The 18714-nt window shown below is 31.9% G+C and overlaps 1 protein-coding gene across 4 annotated transcripts in view; it reads left to right on the forward strand.

The window, feature by feature from the left end:
* LOC126737243 (sodium-independent sulfate anion transporter) overlaps positions 1–18714 on the forward strand; it is a 29583-nt gene that overhangs the window by 640 nt on the left and 10229 nt on the right. The window contains exons 1-6 of one of the 4 annotated variants that reach the window (XM_050442046.1): positions 2783–3386; positions 3561–3766; positions 6375–6608; positions 6663–6858; positions 12594–12814; positions 12876–13218. In XM_050442046.1, coding sequence (XP_050298003.1) covers positions 6432–6608; positions 6663–6858; positions 12594–12814; positions 12876–13218 — 937 coding nt within the window. In that variant the 5' untranslated portion in view covers positions 2783–3386; positions 3561–3766; positions 6375–6431. Of the gene's footprint in view, positions 1–2782; positions 3387–3560; positions 3767–6374; positions 6609–6662; positions 6859–12593; positions 12815–12875; positions 13219–18714 lie in introns of those variants that run through there. The other 3 variants (XM_050442048.1, XM_050442045.1, XM_050442049.1) reach the window with 3 other exon arrangements.

Below are 18714 nucleotides of genomic sequence, written 5' to 3' on the forward strand. Positions count from 1 at the left end.
TGCATGCATTAATTTTAATATGTAAGAGATGATGAAATGTAGGAACAGTCAATATGTTAAATTTAGAGAAATGCGCTCTACAGTGTGCCCTATAATTTGGATTTACAAGAATTCTTATTGCATTAACGTTGAGTGTGCTCAAAATATTGATGAAAAAGCGAGGATGATTGGAAAAAATACAAAACTTTGAAAATTATGAAGATTTTTCTACCTACATAATTATTGCCGGCTCGTACAAGGTTTTTTTAGCTCTTGATTTTGCTTAATTAAAAAATATATATATTGGGGCAATTTTGGAACTTTTTGAAGGGTAAAATTGTAAATTTATAGGATTTTTTATCGCTCGGTACCCCTATAATTACATATTTTGTAATTTACAGACACGAAAAATAAAACAACCTTATTGACAAAATGGGAGTGGCTTCAGTGGGTCCTCAGTAGTATTTTTTTTGGCACTTTTTAGTTGGATGGGTTGCCTGTGGACTCAATTTTAGATAATAAAAGCATAAATTTTGAAAAACAAAACATAATTTAAGAAGATATTGAATTATTTATTTATTTAATACATGGGGTCAACCCCATTACAAAAAAAAACAATATTACAAAGTTCAATAGTTACACCTAACCATAACTTAAAATAGCTAAAATACAAATATGTTTTTACAGGCAAACCAACATAAAATCAACAGAACAGTTTACACAATCTCTCTAATTTGATTCCTAAAACTAGACAAGCCAATGCCCACAACTTCAATATCCTCATGGTTGATATTTAAGGTTCTTTCGATAGGGAAGTGAGTGGCATAGTTAATACTGTGAAAAGGCAAAGCAAATAGTCGGTTTCGTCTCAAGAGTCTTGAGGGGACATTGAAGTTAATTCTACCGAGAAGGTCGGGGCATACAATCAGACCATTAAGAAGCTTAAATACAAAGGTTAAATCACCACGAATACGTCTTTCTCTCAATGTTGTCATAGCCAGCACTTCCCGTGCATCATCATAAACATGATCGTTCGGTATTTCCAAATTTAATTTAAATAGACAAAATCTTAAAAACTTATTCTGAATCCTTTCAAGGGCCAGACAGCTGTTCATGTAATAGGGGGACCATATCATTGAGCCATACTCCAATAAAGAAACCACTAAAGACATGTACTCTCTTACAGGTCTCTACAGTTACGCAGAACAAAACCCAGAACCCTGGAGGACCTAACCACTATATTATTTATGTGTATATTAAAATTTAAATGATCGTCAAAATAAATGCCAAGATCCTTGATTGTATTAGAATACTGAATAGGGCTTCCCTCTATATTGTATGATGTTACAACTTTTTTACTTCTTTTGTGAAAACTAACATAATTACATTTCTTTATGTTTAAGAAGAGATAAGATATTGTTGACACACCAATCATTTAGCCTATTCAGGTCATTCTGTAACAAAATTTGGTCTTTGGGAGTCTGGATTACTCTATAAAATTTCAGGTCATCTGCAAACAATAAAAAGGCACTATTTTCAAAACATGTAGCTATATCATTATTGAAAATGTTAAAGAGCAATGGTGAGCAGTGTCCCCCCTGAGGTACACCAGAACATACATTGATATTGCTGGATCTAGCACTACCCAATCTAACCTGCTGAGTCCGGCCTGACAAGAAGCTTGTGAACCAGGCAACTATATGTTTGGAGAAACCAAACACTCTGTTTCTCCCGCAAGATTCTGTGATCGACTCTATCAAAAGCCTTGGAGAAGTTTGTATAAATCACATCCATCTGACATCCCCTCTCCAAGGCATCCAACAGATCCTGCTGATAGATCAACAAGTTAGTGATCGTAGATCTGCCCGAACTAAACCCATGCTACTGATTGAGCAACAGCTCCTTGCAATAAAAATAAATTTGGTCGTAGATAAGACTGTCCAACAGTTTTAGAATGGCCGACTGGATGCAAACGCCTCTATAGTTGCCTATTTAGTCATTATCATCTGATTTAAATAATGGTACCACAAAACTATGCTTCCATAATGACGGAAAGAGTGCTGAGCCAAGGGATTTCTGAAAAAGGATTGTTATTTTTATTTATATAGTATTGTAGATAGTTGAAAAAAACTGGGCAAAACCCTCCGCTATCTGTTCGCAACCAGAAAATTCATTATCACCATAATACATTGAATTTGGAATTTTATTTACTGATGCCTTCCTACTGTTGAGGTGATACCAAAAGCTTTTAGGGTCAGTACACAGTAATCGGTCTAAATTTGAAATATAATCACGGTAGCAAATATTCGTTAAAGTTTTGCACCTCGCCCTGAGATTAGAAAAAGTGACATAATCAGATTGATCACGAGTACTGATGTAATTCTTGTGAGCAATCTTCTTCTGTGTAACTAGATATTTAAGTTCACCCGAGAACCACTTGGGAAAATCAGATGTCTTATATCTTTTGAGAGGAACAAAAAGGGCTATTGCCATGTTTAAAATGTGATAGAATTGAGAGACAGCTATGTTAATATCAGTCGTGTTCAGTATTGTAGTCCAGTCAATTCCAGACAAGTAATTATTAATGCCATCATAATCTGCAAGCTTAAAATCATAATAAAATTCTACATTCGGCTTGAATTCACCACACAAATCTAATTATAAGTTGTACGCTTTGTGGTTTTGAGATTTATCAAGAAGGTAGTCGATTGCTTCTGTTACCACAAGATTACTTTTATTAGTGAAGATCAGATCCAAATAAACCAATCTATCATTAGGTATTTTTTGAAAAAAATTCAAATAAGCATTAAACTGGCCTAGAGTTAAACCTGGAGAGTTAGAACTGTAATCAACCACAGCGCCAAGATTGTCACTCAAAAAGTAGCAAGAAATGACGTGTCACTTGAAACTCAAAAAAAAACATGGCAATTAATTGTCATTTTGACCCTTTGTAAACCAAAGATTTATTCGTTTTGTAAATCTTTTGTAGTAGAAAGAACTGCGTAAGAAATAAAATAGTCAAGGCAGTTCAGCTCAAAACTGAGAAACAACATACAGTACAAACCCAAAAAAATCTACATAATTGCCATATGACTCAATAAAAATTGATGCACTTTTAGGAAAAGAAATTCCTGACACTACTTTATTTGATAATAAAAAAACATTTGAATTATCTTCAACTGCCTGTAAGAGAAACATTATTCTATTTATTCCAGGCAGTTGAAAGCCACGATAGAAATCTGCCGAGTATTAAAAAAAATATATAAATTACCTTCCACTGCCTGTAAGTAAGTTAAAATTACTTAGATCACTACTATCAAAATAAATCAGAAAGAGAATTGGTAAAAGAGACTTCACAATCCAAGTGAGAGTGTTTCTCTTTAGGTCTCAAAATCCGAACTTTTTAAGTGAGTAAAATGTCAACCAAATAATGAATATCATTTTATAGGTCTAAATAAATCCTGCATTAGCACAATTAACACTTCCAAAATCCAATAATTCATCTATACTTAAAACCCGTATACATCTACGATGATAAATGATTAACTGATTATAATAAATCCTTGTTTTCCCTCACCTAGATAGGACCCGGTGCCGACAATATATTCTACTCTTCATTAAACTAGAAGAATATTTTAGATGCTATATAGAATTCGCGGAGATGTGGCAGAGAAGATGACTTTCACGAGGTCAACGTTTTCAGAAGAAACGCGTTAATTTGACCAATTTTACGGGTGGGAATTAAATTTAAAAAAAAACAAAACAAGAGAAACATCTGGATTAGAAGGTATGTTTAGTGTCTTTATAAATTTAAAAAATAATTAAGTTAGTGGCTTGACATTGAAGTGATTGATTAGATGGTACTCTCATTATATTGAATACAAATTAAGAATAGAATTTTTTATTAATTATATTACATACATATGTGAGTGATTTTGTTCTTACAGTAGAGTAACACTGGGATTATAGTAATAGAGGACTGACTCCCATTATAACTTTAAAATATTTCAGTTTTTTTTATATTTATTCCAGGCACTTGGCAGTCATTTTATGTGTCTTTTAGGCATTTCAAGTAATTTTCATGTTTATTCCAAGCATTTGAGTGGTTTTCTTATGCGTTTTTCGGCAATTTGGACTAAACATGTTCTTTTTTTCCAAGCACTTAAAGTAATGTGAAATTTCTTTGAGGCATTCAACTCATTTTAATTTTCTTTCTGGCATTTCAAGTAATTTCTTAGTTTTTTTCCTGGAATTTGAAGGCATTTCTTATTTTTCTGTTATTAGGATGATTTCTAAGACAATTCAGTAGATTACTTTAAATTCCTGAAAAAAAGTACCTGGATTTAAGTTAAAAACGATAGGAAATCCTTGGAAGAAACTACTTCCAGTGTTTAGAGTAAAATAGAGAGCAAAAGTTTAAACTTTGAGTTGAGATTTCTGGATTTAAGACACTGAAAGTAATTGTTCATTTCTTCCAGGCATTTCAAGTCATTTCCTGAATTTTTTCAGAAATTATGCAAATAATAAATATTCTATAAATTCCAGGAAATAATCATTTGAAATGCCTGGAAGAAATTAAAAGTGATTTCAACTACCTGGAAAAGCAATAACTTCTTTTCTATTATAGCTAGAATGATGATTTAAACAGTGTTTGGTAGGGAAAGATTGAGGGTACATTTCGTTTTCTCACACTTTTTTTGAGAAATTATTAGTTTTTGAGATATTCCCATTTTGAGATTTTCAAGTTGGGCCCGATGGCGTCCTCTCTGATTGTCTCTCAACAAAAATTGCAATAACTTTATTTCTATTATAGCTAGAATAATGATTTAAATAGTGTTAGGTAGGAAAATATTGAGGGTACATTTTGTTTATTAACACTTTTTTGAGAGATTATTAGTTTTTGAGATATCCCCAAAAGTTGGGCCCGATGGCCTCGTCTCTGAGGGCCTGTCAACAAAAATTGCAATAACTTATTTTATTTTATAGCTAGAATAATGATTTAAGTAGTGTTCGGTAGGAAAATAGTGAGGGTACATTTTGTTTTCCTACACTTTTTTTGAGAAATTATTAGTTTTTGAGATATCTCCGAAAGTTGGGTCCGATGGCCTCTTCTCTAATGGTCTCTCAACAAAAATTGCCATAACTTCTTTTATGTTATAGCTAGAATGATGATTTAAGTAGTGTTGGGTAGGAAAATATTGAGGGTACATTTTGTTTTTCTACATTTTTTTTGAGAAATTATTAGTTTTTGAGATATTTCCTAAAATTGGGTTCGACAGTCTCTTCTCTGATTGTCTCTCAACAATAATTCCAATAACTTATTTTCTATTATAGCCAGAATGATGATTTAAAGAGTGTTTGGTAGGGAAAGATTGAGGATACATTTTGTTTCCCTACACTTTTTTTGAGAAATTATTAGTTTTTGAGATATTTCCTAAAATTGGGTTCGACAGTCTCTTCTCTGATTGTCTCTCAATAAAAATTGCAATAACTTTTTTCTATTATAGCTAGGATGATTATTTAAATAGTGTTAGGTAGGAAAATATTGAGGGTACATTTTGTTTTCTTACACTTTTTTTCGAGAAATTATTAGTTTTTGAGGTATCCCCAAAAATTGGATCCGAAAGTCTCTTCTCTGATTATCCCTTAACAAAACAAAACTAAATCCCTTAAAATACTTGAAAGAACTTTTTCATTATTCTAAATGCTTTAATTCCAGTAAGTTAAAGTCACTTTTAGCTTCTTTCGTGCATTTCAATTCAAAATGTTTGCCGCAGGTATTTTAAGTAATTTTTAAGTTCTTCCTATGATTTGAATTGATTGAATCCTATTGAAACCTATGATTGATTCCAGTATTTTTCTGGGCATAATTTCTTCAAAAATTCAAAAAGTTACTAAATTCCTGGAAAAAATTTAAATCTCTTGAAATGCCTACAATAAGAAAGAGAGAAAAACTTAGTTGCAACCAAATGCCTGGAAGAAACATAAAAATAACCAGAAATTCTTGGACTAAACTAATAAATGCCTGGAATAAACTGGAAAATCACTTTAAAACCCAATGAGGGATAAATTACGGTTTAATTCACCCAGACATCCGAATAAATGTTAAATTTTTGAAAAAATCACATTTTTCCTTGAACCAGTGGAAATCCTCCATCAAAACAACTCAAATTGTTATTTCGCATTTAACGATTTTATTATCAATGTTGTGTTATCAACGGAATAAAGAAATAAACAATCTAATGTTAAAGTAAGGGTTTTGTAATGGCTTTTCTGTCGCCAACAAAGCTTACACGCCAAAAACCATTAGAAGAGAAAAAAAAACGTTTTATCAGCGCTTTTTAGTATTTAAAGTGTGAATTAATGTAAGTTTGATGTAACCTTCTAATTTTCAGTAGTATAAATTAAAGAGAAAAGAGGCAGGTTTAACTCAGAAGATTTTTCAAATAAAAATGCCCAACCTCAGACCACTAAAGTCCTTCGTGAAACGTCGCATCCCGATTCTACAATGGGCCCCCCAATACAACACAAAGAAACTCTTAAGCGACTGTATCGCGGGATTCACCGTGGGGCTCACCGTTATGCCCCAGGCGTTGGCTTATGCCACTTTAGGTGGACTCGAACCGCAAGTAAGGTTACTTTTCTTTTGTATTATTATTCAGTAAAAAATCATATAATTTCAGTATGGGCTATATTCGGCCTTCGCAGGTTGTTTTATATACGCCATCTTCGGGAGCATAAAGGATATTACTATAGGGCCGACCGCCCTTATGGCCCTGATGACTTACCAGCAAGTGATGAATAGGAATACGGATTACGCCATTTTGTTGTGCTTTTTATCGGGCGTGGTGCAACTGATTATGTCGATTTTGCACTTAGGTAAGAGCAGTGTGGGTTAGTTTAGGTGTTGGCGGTTCTGCACCTCATTATCATGATGAAATTGGCATAAGTTGCATTGGTATATTCTTAAAACCTTCATACATTTATCCATTATTTGCAATAAAAGACTACTGGCAGTCATTGCAGCAATATTACATCGGGTTGATAGTGAAATTGTTTTTTTTAATTAAAAATCAAAAGCAATGGCTCTTATATAAAACAATTTAACATTTTGCACCCGAATTCTACCTCCACGACATTGGAAGGAAAAATATCTCAATTAGAAGCAAGTGATTGGGAAACAACACTTGGGTTAAATGCATGGTGATTATTATGTTCAATGTGGCTAAATCACAATCCAGAGATGTCAAACAATGCATAAACCAGGATAACTTTATGATAACAGCTACTTTGCAAACAATTGTCTATTAAAGTAATTGATTTCCAACCAATTCGTATGGGGAAAAGCTAAAGGTGATTTTTTCAGATGAGAAGGTTCACCGTTTACGAATGCATGAAATGCTCTTTAAATGACGATTAATGTGGATATAAAATGACTTAACAAAAAACAATAGGAGAGGTACGAAGAGTGAGTTTAAAACTAGAAAAGATATAAATGTTCGAACATATGTGACCAAAATTGTTTTTGTACGAAATAACCATCCTCATAATGGTAATTGCAGAAATCCCAATGGGGGAAAAATTCCAAGGTGCATAAGATAGCACCCCATTAACATAATATGTTCATAATATGGTATATCTGTAGAGTGTCCTAGGTACTCGAATTCAATGGTAGCCTGTGAATGTTCTTTTTATATTTTTTTTCAAAAAATAATACAAGGAAATGATAGGGGTCTATACTTAGATTAAATGTTTACAAACATATCTGAAGTCGATGTTTAAAAACATTAACGACAAGAATAAAGATTACCAAGGGTCTTTTAAAGTTCAGGAGAAAAATCGGTTATATAGTCATCGACCTAACTAATTATAGTAACTTTCCTATTTCATGAGTTATGAACATGTTAGTAAGACTCTTGATAAAAAAATCACCTTTTCACTAAAAAAATTATTTTTCTCAACTTCCTGGATATTTTTCAAAAAACGCTAAAATAGGTGTCTAATCATTTTAATTGAACAATTTGCACACAAATTTTCAAAAGTGTAACTTTCCTATTTTTTGAGTTATGAACATGTTAGTAGGACTCTTAATAAAAAAATCACCTTTTCATTAAAAAAATTATTTTTCTCCACTTCCTGGATATTTTTCAAAAAACGCTAAAATAGGTGTCTAAGCATTTTAATTGAGCAATTTGCACACAAATTTTCAAAAGTGTAACTTTCCTATTTTTTGAGTTATGAACATGTTAGTAAGACTCTTAATAAAAAAATCACCTTTTCATTAAAAAAATTATTTTTCTCCACTTCCTGGATATTTTTCAGTAAAGGATTTGGGCATTGAAGTAGATAAGAGGCTCACATTCAACCAGCATGTAGCACAGGTCACTAGTTCAGCCTTAAAATCCCTCGGGTTTATAGTAAGGTCCACTTCTCAATTTAAGAATATATCCAGCTTGACTGTATTGTACAATTCATTAGTAAAGTCTAAATTAATGTATGGCTCTATGTTGTGGTTCCCCATCTATGATGTTCATGTTAACAGACTGGAGTATGTACAGCGCAGACTCTTAAAGTTACTTTCTGTTAAGTTGGATGGAGTATATCCAGTAAGAGGTGTGAACAGGAGTACCTGCTGACTAGATTTAACTATTTGTCACTAAAGCAAAATACTATTATCTCTAGTCAGATATTTTTATATAAACTTTGCAATAATAAAATTGATTGTTCTGAGCTCTTAGAGAGGCTACCTCTATTTGTTCCTCCTGCCAATACAAGGAGGCACCATATATATTTTATCCCTCTCTTAACTTAACAAATCTGTCCAGCAAAGCTCCACTGTGCCGTGCTTGTACATGGCATAATCAGATGAATGCTATAGATGTCGACATCTTTAGCAGCACTGAATATGTTTTTAAAAAAAGGATGTGTTCCTCTCTTAATTTGAATGATACCTGATTATTTTTCTGTGATTGTTATCATTTGGTTAGTGTGTCTTGTATTCTTACAATTATGCTATTGTTTTAAATTTTAAATTTTGTTAGCACTCTATATTGGATCCTATATTATTTTTTTATATTATTTTTTTTGTACTACTTATTTAAGGTGCTTATAACTTTTATAGTTAGTGCTTATTACTGTTTTAATTTTAATTATTTCGATTGTCTTGTAATTGGGAATTTTCCTGTTGGACAATAAACTATTTGAATTTGAATTTGAAAAAAAAATAAGGCCCTAACACTGTTGCCTTACACACTACAGCCCAGATAGTTACTCTTTCACAGTGAAGAGGCTGCTGGTGAAGTTCCTGTGGGTTTCTTGGAGCCCAATATCGAAAATTTTGTTTGTTGAAATGAAATGGAAAGAAAATGGTGGTCATCATTTAAGTGACATAATTTTTGCTACATAAGTTATTTTTGTGCTTTTTTATTATGAATGTTAAATTTTCAATTCTCCTGTAATACAATAAAAAAAATAATAATTAAAATATCTCAACAACTTTTTTATTTATCCCATTTCAAAAACCGCCAGGTTTGACTGCCGGATCCTGTATAAAAATTAATTACCTAACGGTTCATTAAAGATTTATAGTAGCGAAGAAATTCCAGAGTCATCATTCATTAAATATTTAAGTATTGTTATTGATAGATATATGAAATGAGACTTATAAATTAATAATGTTATAAATAAAATAAGAAGGCCTCTTAACAAAATTTCGTTTTTTAAAAGATTTTTTTGTACTAAAAACATCTAAAAGTGTCATCTAAAAGACGTTAGTAATATACAAAAAATGGTGCGTAAAATTGATATATGGTAAAAGAAAAACGTATCCCTCAAAATTCTTTTTGAGCAGACGGAAATTTCGTATATAAAACAATTCTATTGTTTGGACATATGCGTATATTTAGTTTTGTTACTTACTGTTTTGTTTACAAACATTTCTTTTTTAGTGACTTCATCTTAAATGATTTTATTAAAAGTTGGTTTATTAACATTTATCAAAGAAAAAACAAAGTAGTTTATTTTTTCATGTTGATTATGGGCTTTTGAGTGCATAATAAGACCTTTATATACCTAAAGTTATTGCACGATTCAATTAAAAGTGAGTGCAATGTCATCAGGAAAATGAAATCATTTGACCCGACAACTTATTGTACTTTGAGGTACTCCTATTGATACCACTATAAAGGGTTTAAGGATAATATTAAAATCTCTGATATTTATGAGAGGATTTGCCAATCCAGGACCAGATAATATTCCGAACTATTTTCTTAAACGTTGGTCATTTACCATTTCGAAACTCTTATATTAATTGTTAAATTTATCTTTGCTAATAGATGGAAAGAAAGCAATGTAACACACAGCTGATGACAAAAATAATGCAAACCCATCGTGGTATCATGGCTTTGCAGCTAGAAGATTGCAGGACGGTTATTAACTTAGCAATATATGATATGGATCTGTTGGAGGCTTTGGAGAGCAAGGAACAAGTGGACACTGACTTCTCCAAAGCCTTTGACAGTTTGAATGTGAAACTTGACTACTTAAGATTTACTGCGAAAACCATAGAAGAGTTTTTTAAGGAATCGAAAACAAAAGAGCGAAATTGTTTAGTTTTCTTTTACAATCATTTGAAATTTTATCAGGCCTTTCTCAGACCGACCACTGTTCACCAGTACTATTTAATCTATTTATAAATGATATTTGTGATAATCTTGAATCGTTAGTTTTACTTTTTGCCGATGATTTCAAGCTATATAGATGTACAAAGTTTATCTCTGACATATATATTGCGAAATTATGGGACTGGAGTATGAAAAAATATCTTACAATAAATATCCATAAATGCTCTTATATTAGTTTTTTTAAAGGTAAATAAAAATACAACTCAAACTATCTCATTTATTTATTAATTACTATATTAATTACTAGTTTTTTATATAAATTTTCATACTACAAAGTATGCCGGCAATAATACACTTGATAGATCCTTTCAAGTTATGTTCAAATCTATTGAAAACTATGATTTGTAGCAACCTTTAAAATATTTATTTATTTATTTATGATTCTCTTTACAAACACTGAGCAGACAGTAATTACATGTAAAGGCAGCAACAAAAATTAAATTAAAACCTTAAAATACAACGAAAAACAAAATTAAAATAAATAAAAATATAACATGGTTTGTAATTAAAAAAATATGTAGGATACCACTGTATCTATAAATCTATATTATGCCTATATCTATTTTTAAGGGTCAGCCTTAGATCTGCAGAAGACATATTAAATAAATCCACATGAACTTGATTAAGAAACTGGTTCGTAATTGCCATCACATTATTCATTGGAGACACACTATCAGAAATAACACAAAATAAACTGTGTGGATTCCAAATTCTTAAATTGACTTTTGGTACATTTATTTTGATGAAGTTTTTAAGATCACATCAGTTACAATATTTAATGTTATTTATAATAATGAACAAATATATCGCCGCTTGTTGTTTTCTCCTATCCAAAAGAGATTCCATCATAAAAGTTATGCATACTCGTATATGAGATCATATAAGGATATTCATTGTGCTTTCTAACATAGAGATACCTGGCAAATCTTTTTTGAACTTTTTCAATTTGATGAATATGTGTTATTGTCATAGGCATCCAGATATGTGACGCATATTCCAGGTGCGGTCTGATCAAGGCATTATATAATCTTATTATAGTTGGTATTTCAAAATTCTTGCTGTTTCTAATTATAAAACCCAAAGATTTAAGAGCCTTTTGTATAATGTACATGAAATGATTATTAAACTTGAAATTAAAGACAACACCCAAGTCTCTGGTTTCAATGGAACGGTTTAATTTAATGCCGCTAATATGATAGCTATACTCGTACATACTCGTTATATTGTAATGCATATGAGTGTAATGAATAAAATATATAATAATTAAATTAAAAAAATTAATTGTTACTATAATGAAGTGATTTTTTTTATTTAATAAATAGAAAAAAATTAATTCTATTTAACACCTGTTTCAGTGTTTTTTAATTAATATACCGAGTTTCAAAAAAAAAAAAAAAATTAAAAAATTCCCCTTTAGGAGTTCTGGTGGATTTCATTTCTATACCAGTAACGGTTGGTTTTACTTCCGCAACGTTTGTCATCATCGGCAGGCAGACTATTTCTTTGGATTTCCTAAAGATGTTTCTCTTTTTCTTTTAACTCTTCAACATGTTCTTTCTTGCTATAATATACTGACATGTTTCTGAACACACTAAATCTTGTAAGCCACTCAATATTACAAAAAATGCAGCAAAAATTTATTTTTGCACCATTTAACATTGAGGCTCATTTTTTTGGTTCAGTGCGAGAACGTTTAATGTAAAATCCAAAAAAATTTAATAAAATAATTATCTGAGAAAATTACCCAGTGGTAGTGTGAATATTTTAATGTTTGGTAGCTTAAAATTTGCAACAATAGTTTTGTTGATTTTGATTAAGGTCTCACAACATTAAAAACTGGCTTAGAAGAAAATGATTTTACACGATTATAAATATATGAGAAGATGCAAACAAACCTATGCATTTTTAATACAGATATATTTCCTCTTTTAGGTGTTCTGGTGGATTTCATTTCTATACCAGTAACGGTCGGTTTCACGTCCGCAACGTCCGTGATCATCGGCAGCTCGCAGTTTGCCAGTTTGCTGGGCCTCAAGATATCCGCCAACGGATTCTTCGACACCATGACCAAACTCTTTCAAAACATTCATCTCACTAAAATGGCGGATTTCGGACTGGGCATCGGATGTATTGTATCATTGTTGTTATTAAGAGTAAGCCCCCCATTGATTGACACCAAAAACCTTTTAAAAAAATGTCACTTTCACCTTTCAGAAACTAAAAGACCTAAAAGTCCACAAGGCGGGCACAAAACCGACAAAATCCCAAAAATCCATCAACTACACCCTGTGGCTGATCTCGACCTCGAGAAATGCCATTGTGGTGATCCTGTGCAGCACCGTCGCTTACCTCTACGAGACCCAAGGGACCGGATCCCCGTTTCGGCTAACCGGAACCGTGAAATCCGGACTTCCGGAGTTCAAAGTGCCACCATTTAGCACCGTATTGAATAACACCACTAAAACATTTCCGGATATGCTGGCGGATTTGGGCAGTTCGGTGTTTCTGGTGCCGGTCATCGCTGTACTTGGAAACGTTGCCATCGCAAAAGCATTCGGTAAGAATTATAATAACATATTGACTAAAAGTATAGCGTACTTAGTAAGTAGCGTAGATGGAGTTCGCAGGTTTAGGACCAAGAAATCAAAAACTTTCTTTTTGTGAAAAGGTGCCGACGTTTATTTACGTCTTTTTCGAGGCTTTAATTAAAAACAGAACAATTTTTTTTTGTATAATGCATCAAAATTATAGACATAAACATAAAAATGGACAAAAATAATAAATAAATAAAATAGAATATAGCATTAAAATCACAGTATCTATTAACCTGACAAACTAAAGATTTTATAAAAATTACCTGTTTACTGTGAAGAAGCGTTATAATAAAGTGTTCACGCTTTATGTCCGAGAGCTTTTCGTCACCTCGATGCATATTTTTATTTTAAAATATGGAAAAAACATTACTGTTCCTTTTCTTGCATTGCGTCACTGTAAAAACTACGTTTTCCAAATAATATTGAAATTTAAAACTCAAAAGAAGGAATTGAATAAAAGAGGCTAAATAGTCAAGGGTTACTAACTATTAAAAATCAACAAACAAATGAGCAAAGTAAATAACAAATTCGGTTATATAAAATTTATATCAAAAATCTAATTTGACCATTGGATTCGTGGAACAAAAATAGCTGAAAAAGAGGAGGACCATGTCTATGGGCCTATTTTAATTTTTCAGAAAAGTTTGTGATTCTGAGAAAGCTGATGATGGTATCAAAAATCTGATTTGACTATTGGATTAGTTGGACAATAATAGCTAAAAATGAGTATCATGTCGATGGGGGTTATTTAAATTCATACAGTTTTCTAATTTTGAGAAAACCTACGGTGGTATAGTGCATACGATCTTAATCCGAACGGTGGCAAAATTGGGGAACAGTCAATATTCCGCATCTATAGGTATTAAAATAAGAAGCGAAATATATGTGATTAGTCCTCATATATTTCGAAGGCGACGAACGCCGGGATTTTTAGCCATCAACAAGAAAACAGCGAGAGATGTGCCAATGCCGTGTAATAGACGAAGAGGGCAAGTGGCGAGTCGAGAAAAGTTTTGAATTGTGAACGGGCTGGAAGTAAATGCCAGTGTCTTGCTTAAAGGCGATTTTTACTTTTTTATTTATATTTCATATTCCTCTGTATAGCAGGTGTTTTGAAGTGTGCTGGTCGCGTGCCGTTTAATTCTAGTTTATGTATTTGTTGCTTCTCTTTTCATTTAGCGTTTTTTTGTTATTAAATTGTTGCTGCTGTTGTTGTTGTTTTTGTTATTGTTGGTGTTGTTAATACCTAAAATTAACAAGATGGCGTTGTGGAGACCTTTTGACGTGTCTGATGATGAAATGGAAAATTTGAATGCCAATATAAACCAAGATCAATCCGAATTTAAAAATAAAGACTTGCATGTTCAGGCCCAAAGACTTATATTAAATATTTTATTTGTTTAAAAAGTGAAATGAGCGAGGCCTCACAAAATGACATTCTAAAAAGGTTTTAATAAAAGCAGGAATTGTGATCGATCATTCGGTAAAACGAAAAAAAAAACAATAACAAACTGAAGCAAATTGATAATACTGACAGAGATGTTATACGCCGAACTGTTTATCAATTTTATTCTAAAAACACCGCTTCAACGGTAGAAGCAATTCAAAATAAATTAAATATGAATTATCCTGATTATAAGTATAAATCTCTTGATACTTTACGTAGCGTCTTAATAGATTGTGGCTTTAAATATAAAAAACTAGATAAAAGAATGGTTATTATGGAATCTCCTCGAATTGTAGCCTGGCGGCAGGAATATTTAAGTAAAATAAAGGAATATCGTCAATCAAAAAGGGAAATTGTTTACCTTGATGAAACGTGGTATGACACACATGACCTTGTTAAGAGTGGTTGGGTTGATAATACCAAAATGTGCACACTAAGTGGACCTTGTTCTCGCGGCAAACGCGTCATTATTTTACACGCCGGTGGTATTAACGGCTTTGTTTTCAATGCCTTATTATTATCGGCGAAAAATATTAAGAACTCCTCTGCTGACTACCATGAAGACATGACAGCCAGTCTGTTTGAAAAATGGTTTACTGAGCAATTGTTGCCAAATTTATCGCCAAATTCTGTTGTAATGGATAATGCATCATATCATTCCCAGATGCATAATAAAATTCCCAATAATTCCACAAAGAAATTGCGAAATTTATGGAAATTAAAAACTTGCAGATTCCTAAAAAGGCGTTATTGGAAATAATAAAAAAAGAAAATTTTAAAAAAGAATATGTCCTTGACAAAATTTGCGAGGCAAATGGTTATACAATCTTACGTCTTCCTCCGTATTACTGCGTTTTTAATCCTATTGTAATGATTTGGGGTACTCTGAAGGACAAAATACGGAAATATAATCATTCCCCAACTGACAGTGCTTCCAAAGATGGAACAATCCAAACAACTTATAGACAGCCCACCCTTCAAGAAGGGTGAGAACATACTGGGTCTCTCCAGACAACAACTGCGAAGGGTCGCGGGGCTATTTACAGGTCATGCGCCCAGCAGAAAACACCTGCATACGCTAGGGAAATCAGTTACCTCGCTATGTAGGGGATGCAATGAGGAGGACGAAACAACTCTTCACATACTGTGCTTCTGTGAAGCATTTAATCAAACCAGGGCAACATTCCTGGGGGAAGAGAAACCCTCACCAGAGGATATAAGAAATCTACCACTGGGCACAATCCTGGACTTTCTTGAAGCTACAGAATTGAACCTGTGGGACTAAACATATGGGACACAATAGGACTGCTTCTTAGCAGACCGCAGTGTAGGGAGCCACAAGGCACCACCCAGCGGTGGAGTTTTAGTGGGTACAGGACGAAACAGACTCGACACTGAGTCCCACACTACTGGGGGCGCCGCGTAACCAGTGTTTACGCGGAGTTTACCAAGAATTTCTCCACCGACCCCAAAAAAAAAAAAAAAAAAAAAACTGACAGTGCTTTCGTCTTAGAAACCATAAGAGCAGTTGTTGAAGAAATAAACAAAACTGATATATGGAAGAATTGTGTCCGAAGTGTTGAAAAAAAAGAAGATGAATATGGCATTTTACCCGCTGTTGTGACTCAAGTTCAGAAAATGAATTTAAAGTTCTGATAGTGAATTTTAAGTCGTAGTATATTTTATATTTTTAAAGAAATGCAAAAAAACCGCATTCTAAGTAAAATTAATGAAAAATTATGTAGCTGTGTAATTGCATATCTGAAAACATTTAGTGTTTTATACCAAATTTTTATTAAATTGGTATGTGATGTAAATTAATTATGTCATCGCCATCGACGTTTAGGTTAAGAAGGTTTTGTGACATTTGACCAGTATTTCATCTTTTTTACATACATTTTGTAAAATTTTAATTTATTCGATACATAAATATAACTCTATTTTAATTGTGAATGTATTGTTTATCTCACCCTCGACATGCGAACCAAATTAAATTTAACCCTGATGATGGACATCTCCCATTTTGGTTTTTTGAAAATTAAATTAGTTGAGAGTGATTGATGGTTTTATTTCTAATTTAACATCTAACTCCATTGCAAGAAGGGACTACACTTCTTTAATACAATTTTTTTATACAAGTTCTTATTATTTAAGTAATAATATTTAAAAAAATTCTACTACACATTATCATGATGAAAATTAAAAACAAATTCAAAGTAGTATTAAAAAAACTGTAATTTCGAATTAGCGAGTCTGGGATAATTTTAAAGTAAAAATTTACTATACCTATTAACTTCACTTCTTTAATACAATTTTTTTATACAAGTTCTTATTATTTAAGTAATAATATTTAAAAAAATTCTACTACACATTATCATGATGAAAATTAAAAACAAATTCAAAGTAGTATTAAAAAAACTGTAATTTCGAATTAGCGAGTCTGGGATAATTTTAAAGTAAAAATTTACTATACCTATTAACTTGTTATAAATTAATATACTAATATTTAATGTAAATTAAACTATGTCTATGTATCATAAAGAAGATGCCGCTTATGTCCACAGTTTTGTTTTTTTTTGCTGTTCAGATTGATATCGTATGAACTATACCAAAAATCTTTAGATTAGATTATCAAGTTTTTGATTTCTTGGTCCTAAACCTGCGAACTCTATCTACACAATTATAATAACTAAGATATAGCTCTGCTATCAATAACAATAGGTTTTCTTTGATCTGAGCCGAATAGTCCGTGCGTTAATGTACTATATGCATCGCTTTTAAAGCAAGCACTTATAGGGTGTTCATTTTTAGGTGATTTTAAGCGGAAAAGTTCAAATAAAGCCATGTCCTAAACCCTTTAACTTTTGAACTATAGCGTGTTAAAATCTTAGAAAAAAATTGTTTCTTCATCATAACTTTGTTAACTTCCTAGATATGTTTATGAAATTTAGCACACCTCCTCTGAGTATCAACTGACATTTTTTGATGTAGGAGTTTAACCTGTATAGGAACGAAGACTTTATGTACTCCACTACTTCTTAGTAAAATAAAAACTATTTTTATAATCCCTATTCAGTTTAAAGCAAATTTGATTGCTTGAGTTTTTTTCGTCTGATGATTTGATGTCTGAAACATTTTTATGGATGGTCAATTTATTAGTAAAAAAAATTATTTATTTTATAAACATATTTGCATTATTTTACCATTACAGTATAACAACTCTAATTCTAGAAGCCTAGCGATACTTCAGTATTAAATATTGAAATTGGTATATGATTTAAAAAAAATTTATACAGGGTCTCCTAAATTTGGTTCTAAGCTTTATTTAAATTTTTCTTCTTCAAATTACCTGAGGATTAACACCCTTAAGGAACAGCATCTTATTCTGTAACACCCTGTATTAGAAATTTCAGAAAAGCCATCTCACAATTACCCAATAAGGAATGGGACGCATGATCTTTATCTTCCAACCCTACGGTCAGAGTTATTAAATTATAAAATGCAAAAAAACATGCACAATCATCATCTTGAAATCAAATCCATGTCATCTTTTCTCACTTTTGCATTTTTGCATTTGCAAAAGCATATACTTACTCACAGGTCGTAATAAAATTAGAGAAAAACAATTTCTTCAATTTAATTTTACTACTTTACATATATATAACAGTATTCTTCCTTATTCAGCATCAGCAAAAAACCTTGGTGTCATTTTTGATGAGGTCCTAAACTTTCAGGTACATATCAATAAAAAATGTATGCTTTACTTCAAAGTTTGTATCAATTTAAATATAATTTGCCCAAAATTTTATCAAACTAATGCTTGTGCATGCTCTTGTTTAGTCACAGCTAGATTACTGCAATGTTGTTTTTTCTACAATTACCTCAATATTGAAATAAATAACAAAATTCAATTAGCTCAAAATGCCTCTATGAGATTCGTTCTCAATATACAAAAATTGGACCACATAACACCAACTTATGTTCAAAATAAAATACTAAAATGTAATTTAAT

The sequence above is a fragment of the Anthonomus grandis genome, chromosome 6 (genome assembly GCF_022605725.1).
Source record: "Anthonomus grandis grandis chromosome 6, icAntGran1.3, whole genome shotgun sequence".
NCBI lineage: Eukaryota > Metazoa > Arthropoda > Insecta > Coleoptera > Curculionidae > Anthonomus > Anthonomus grandis.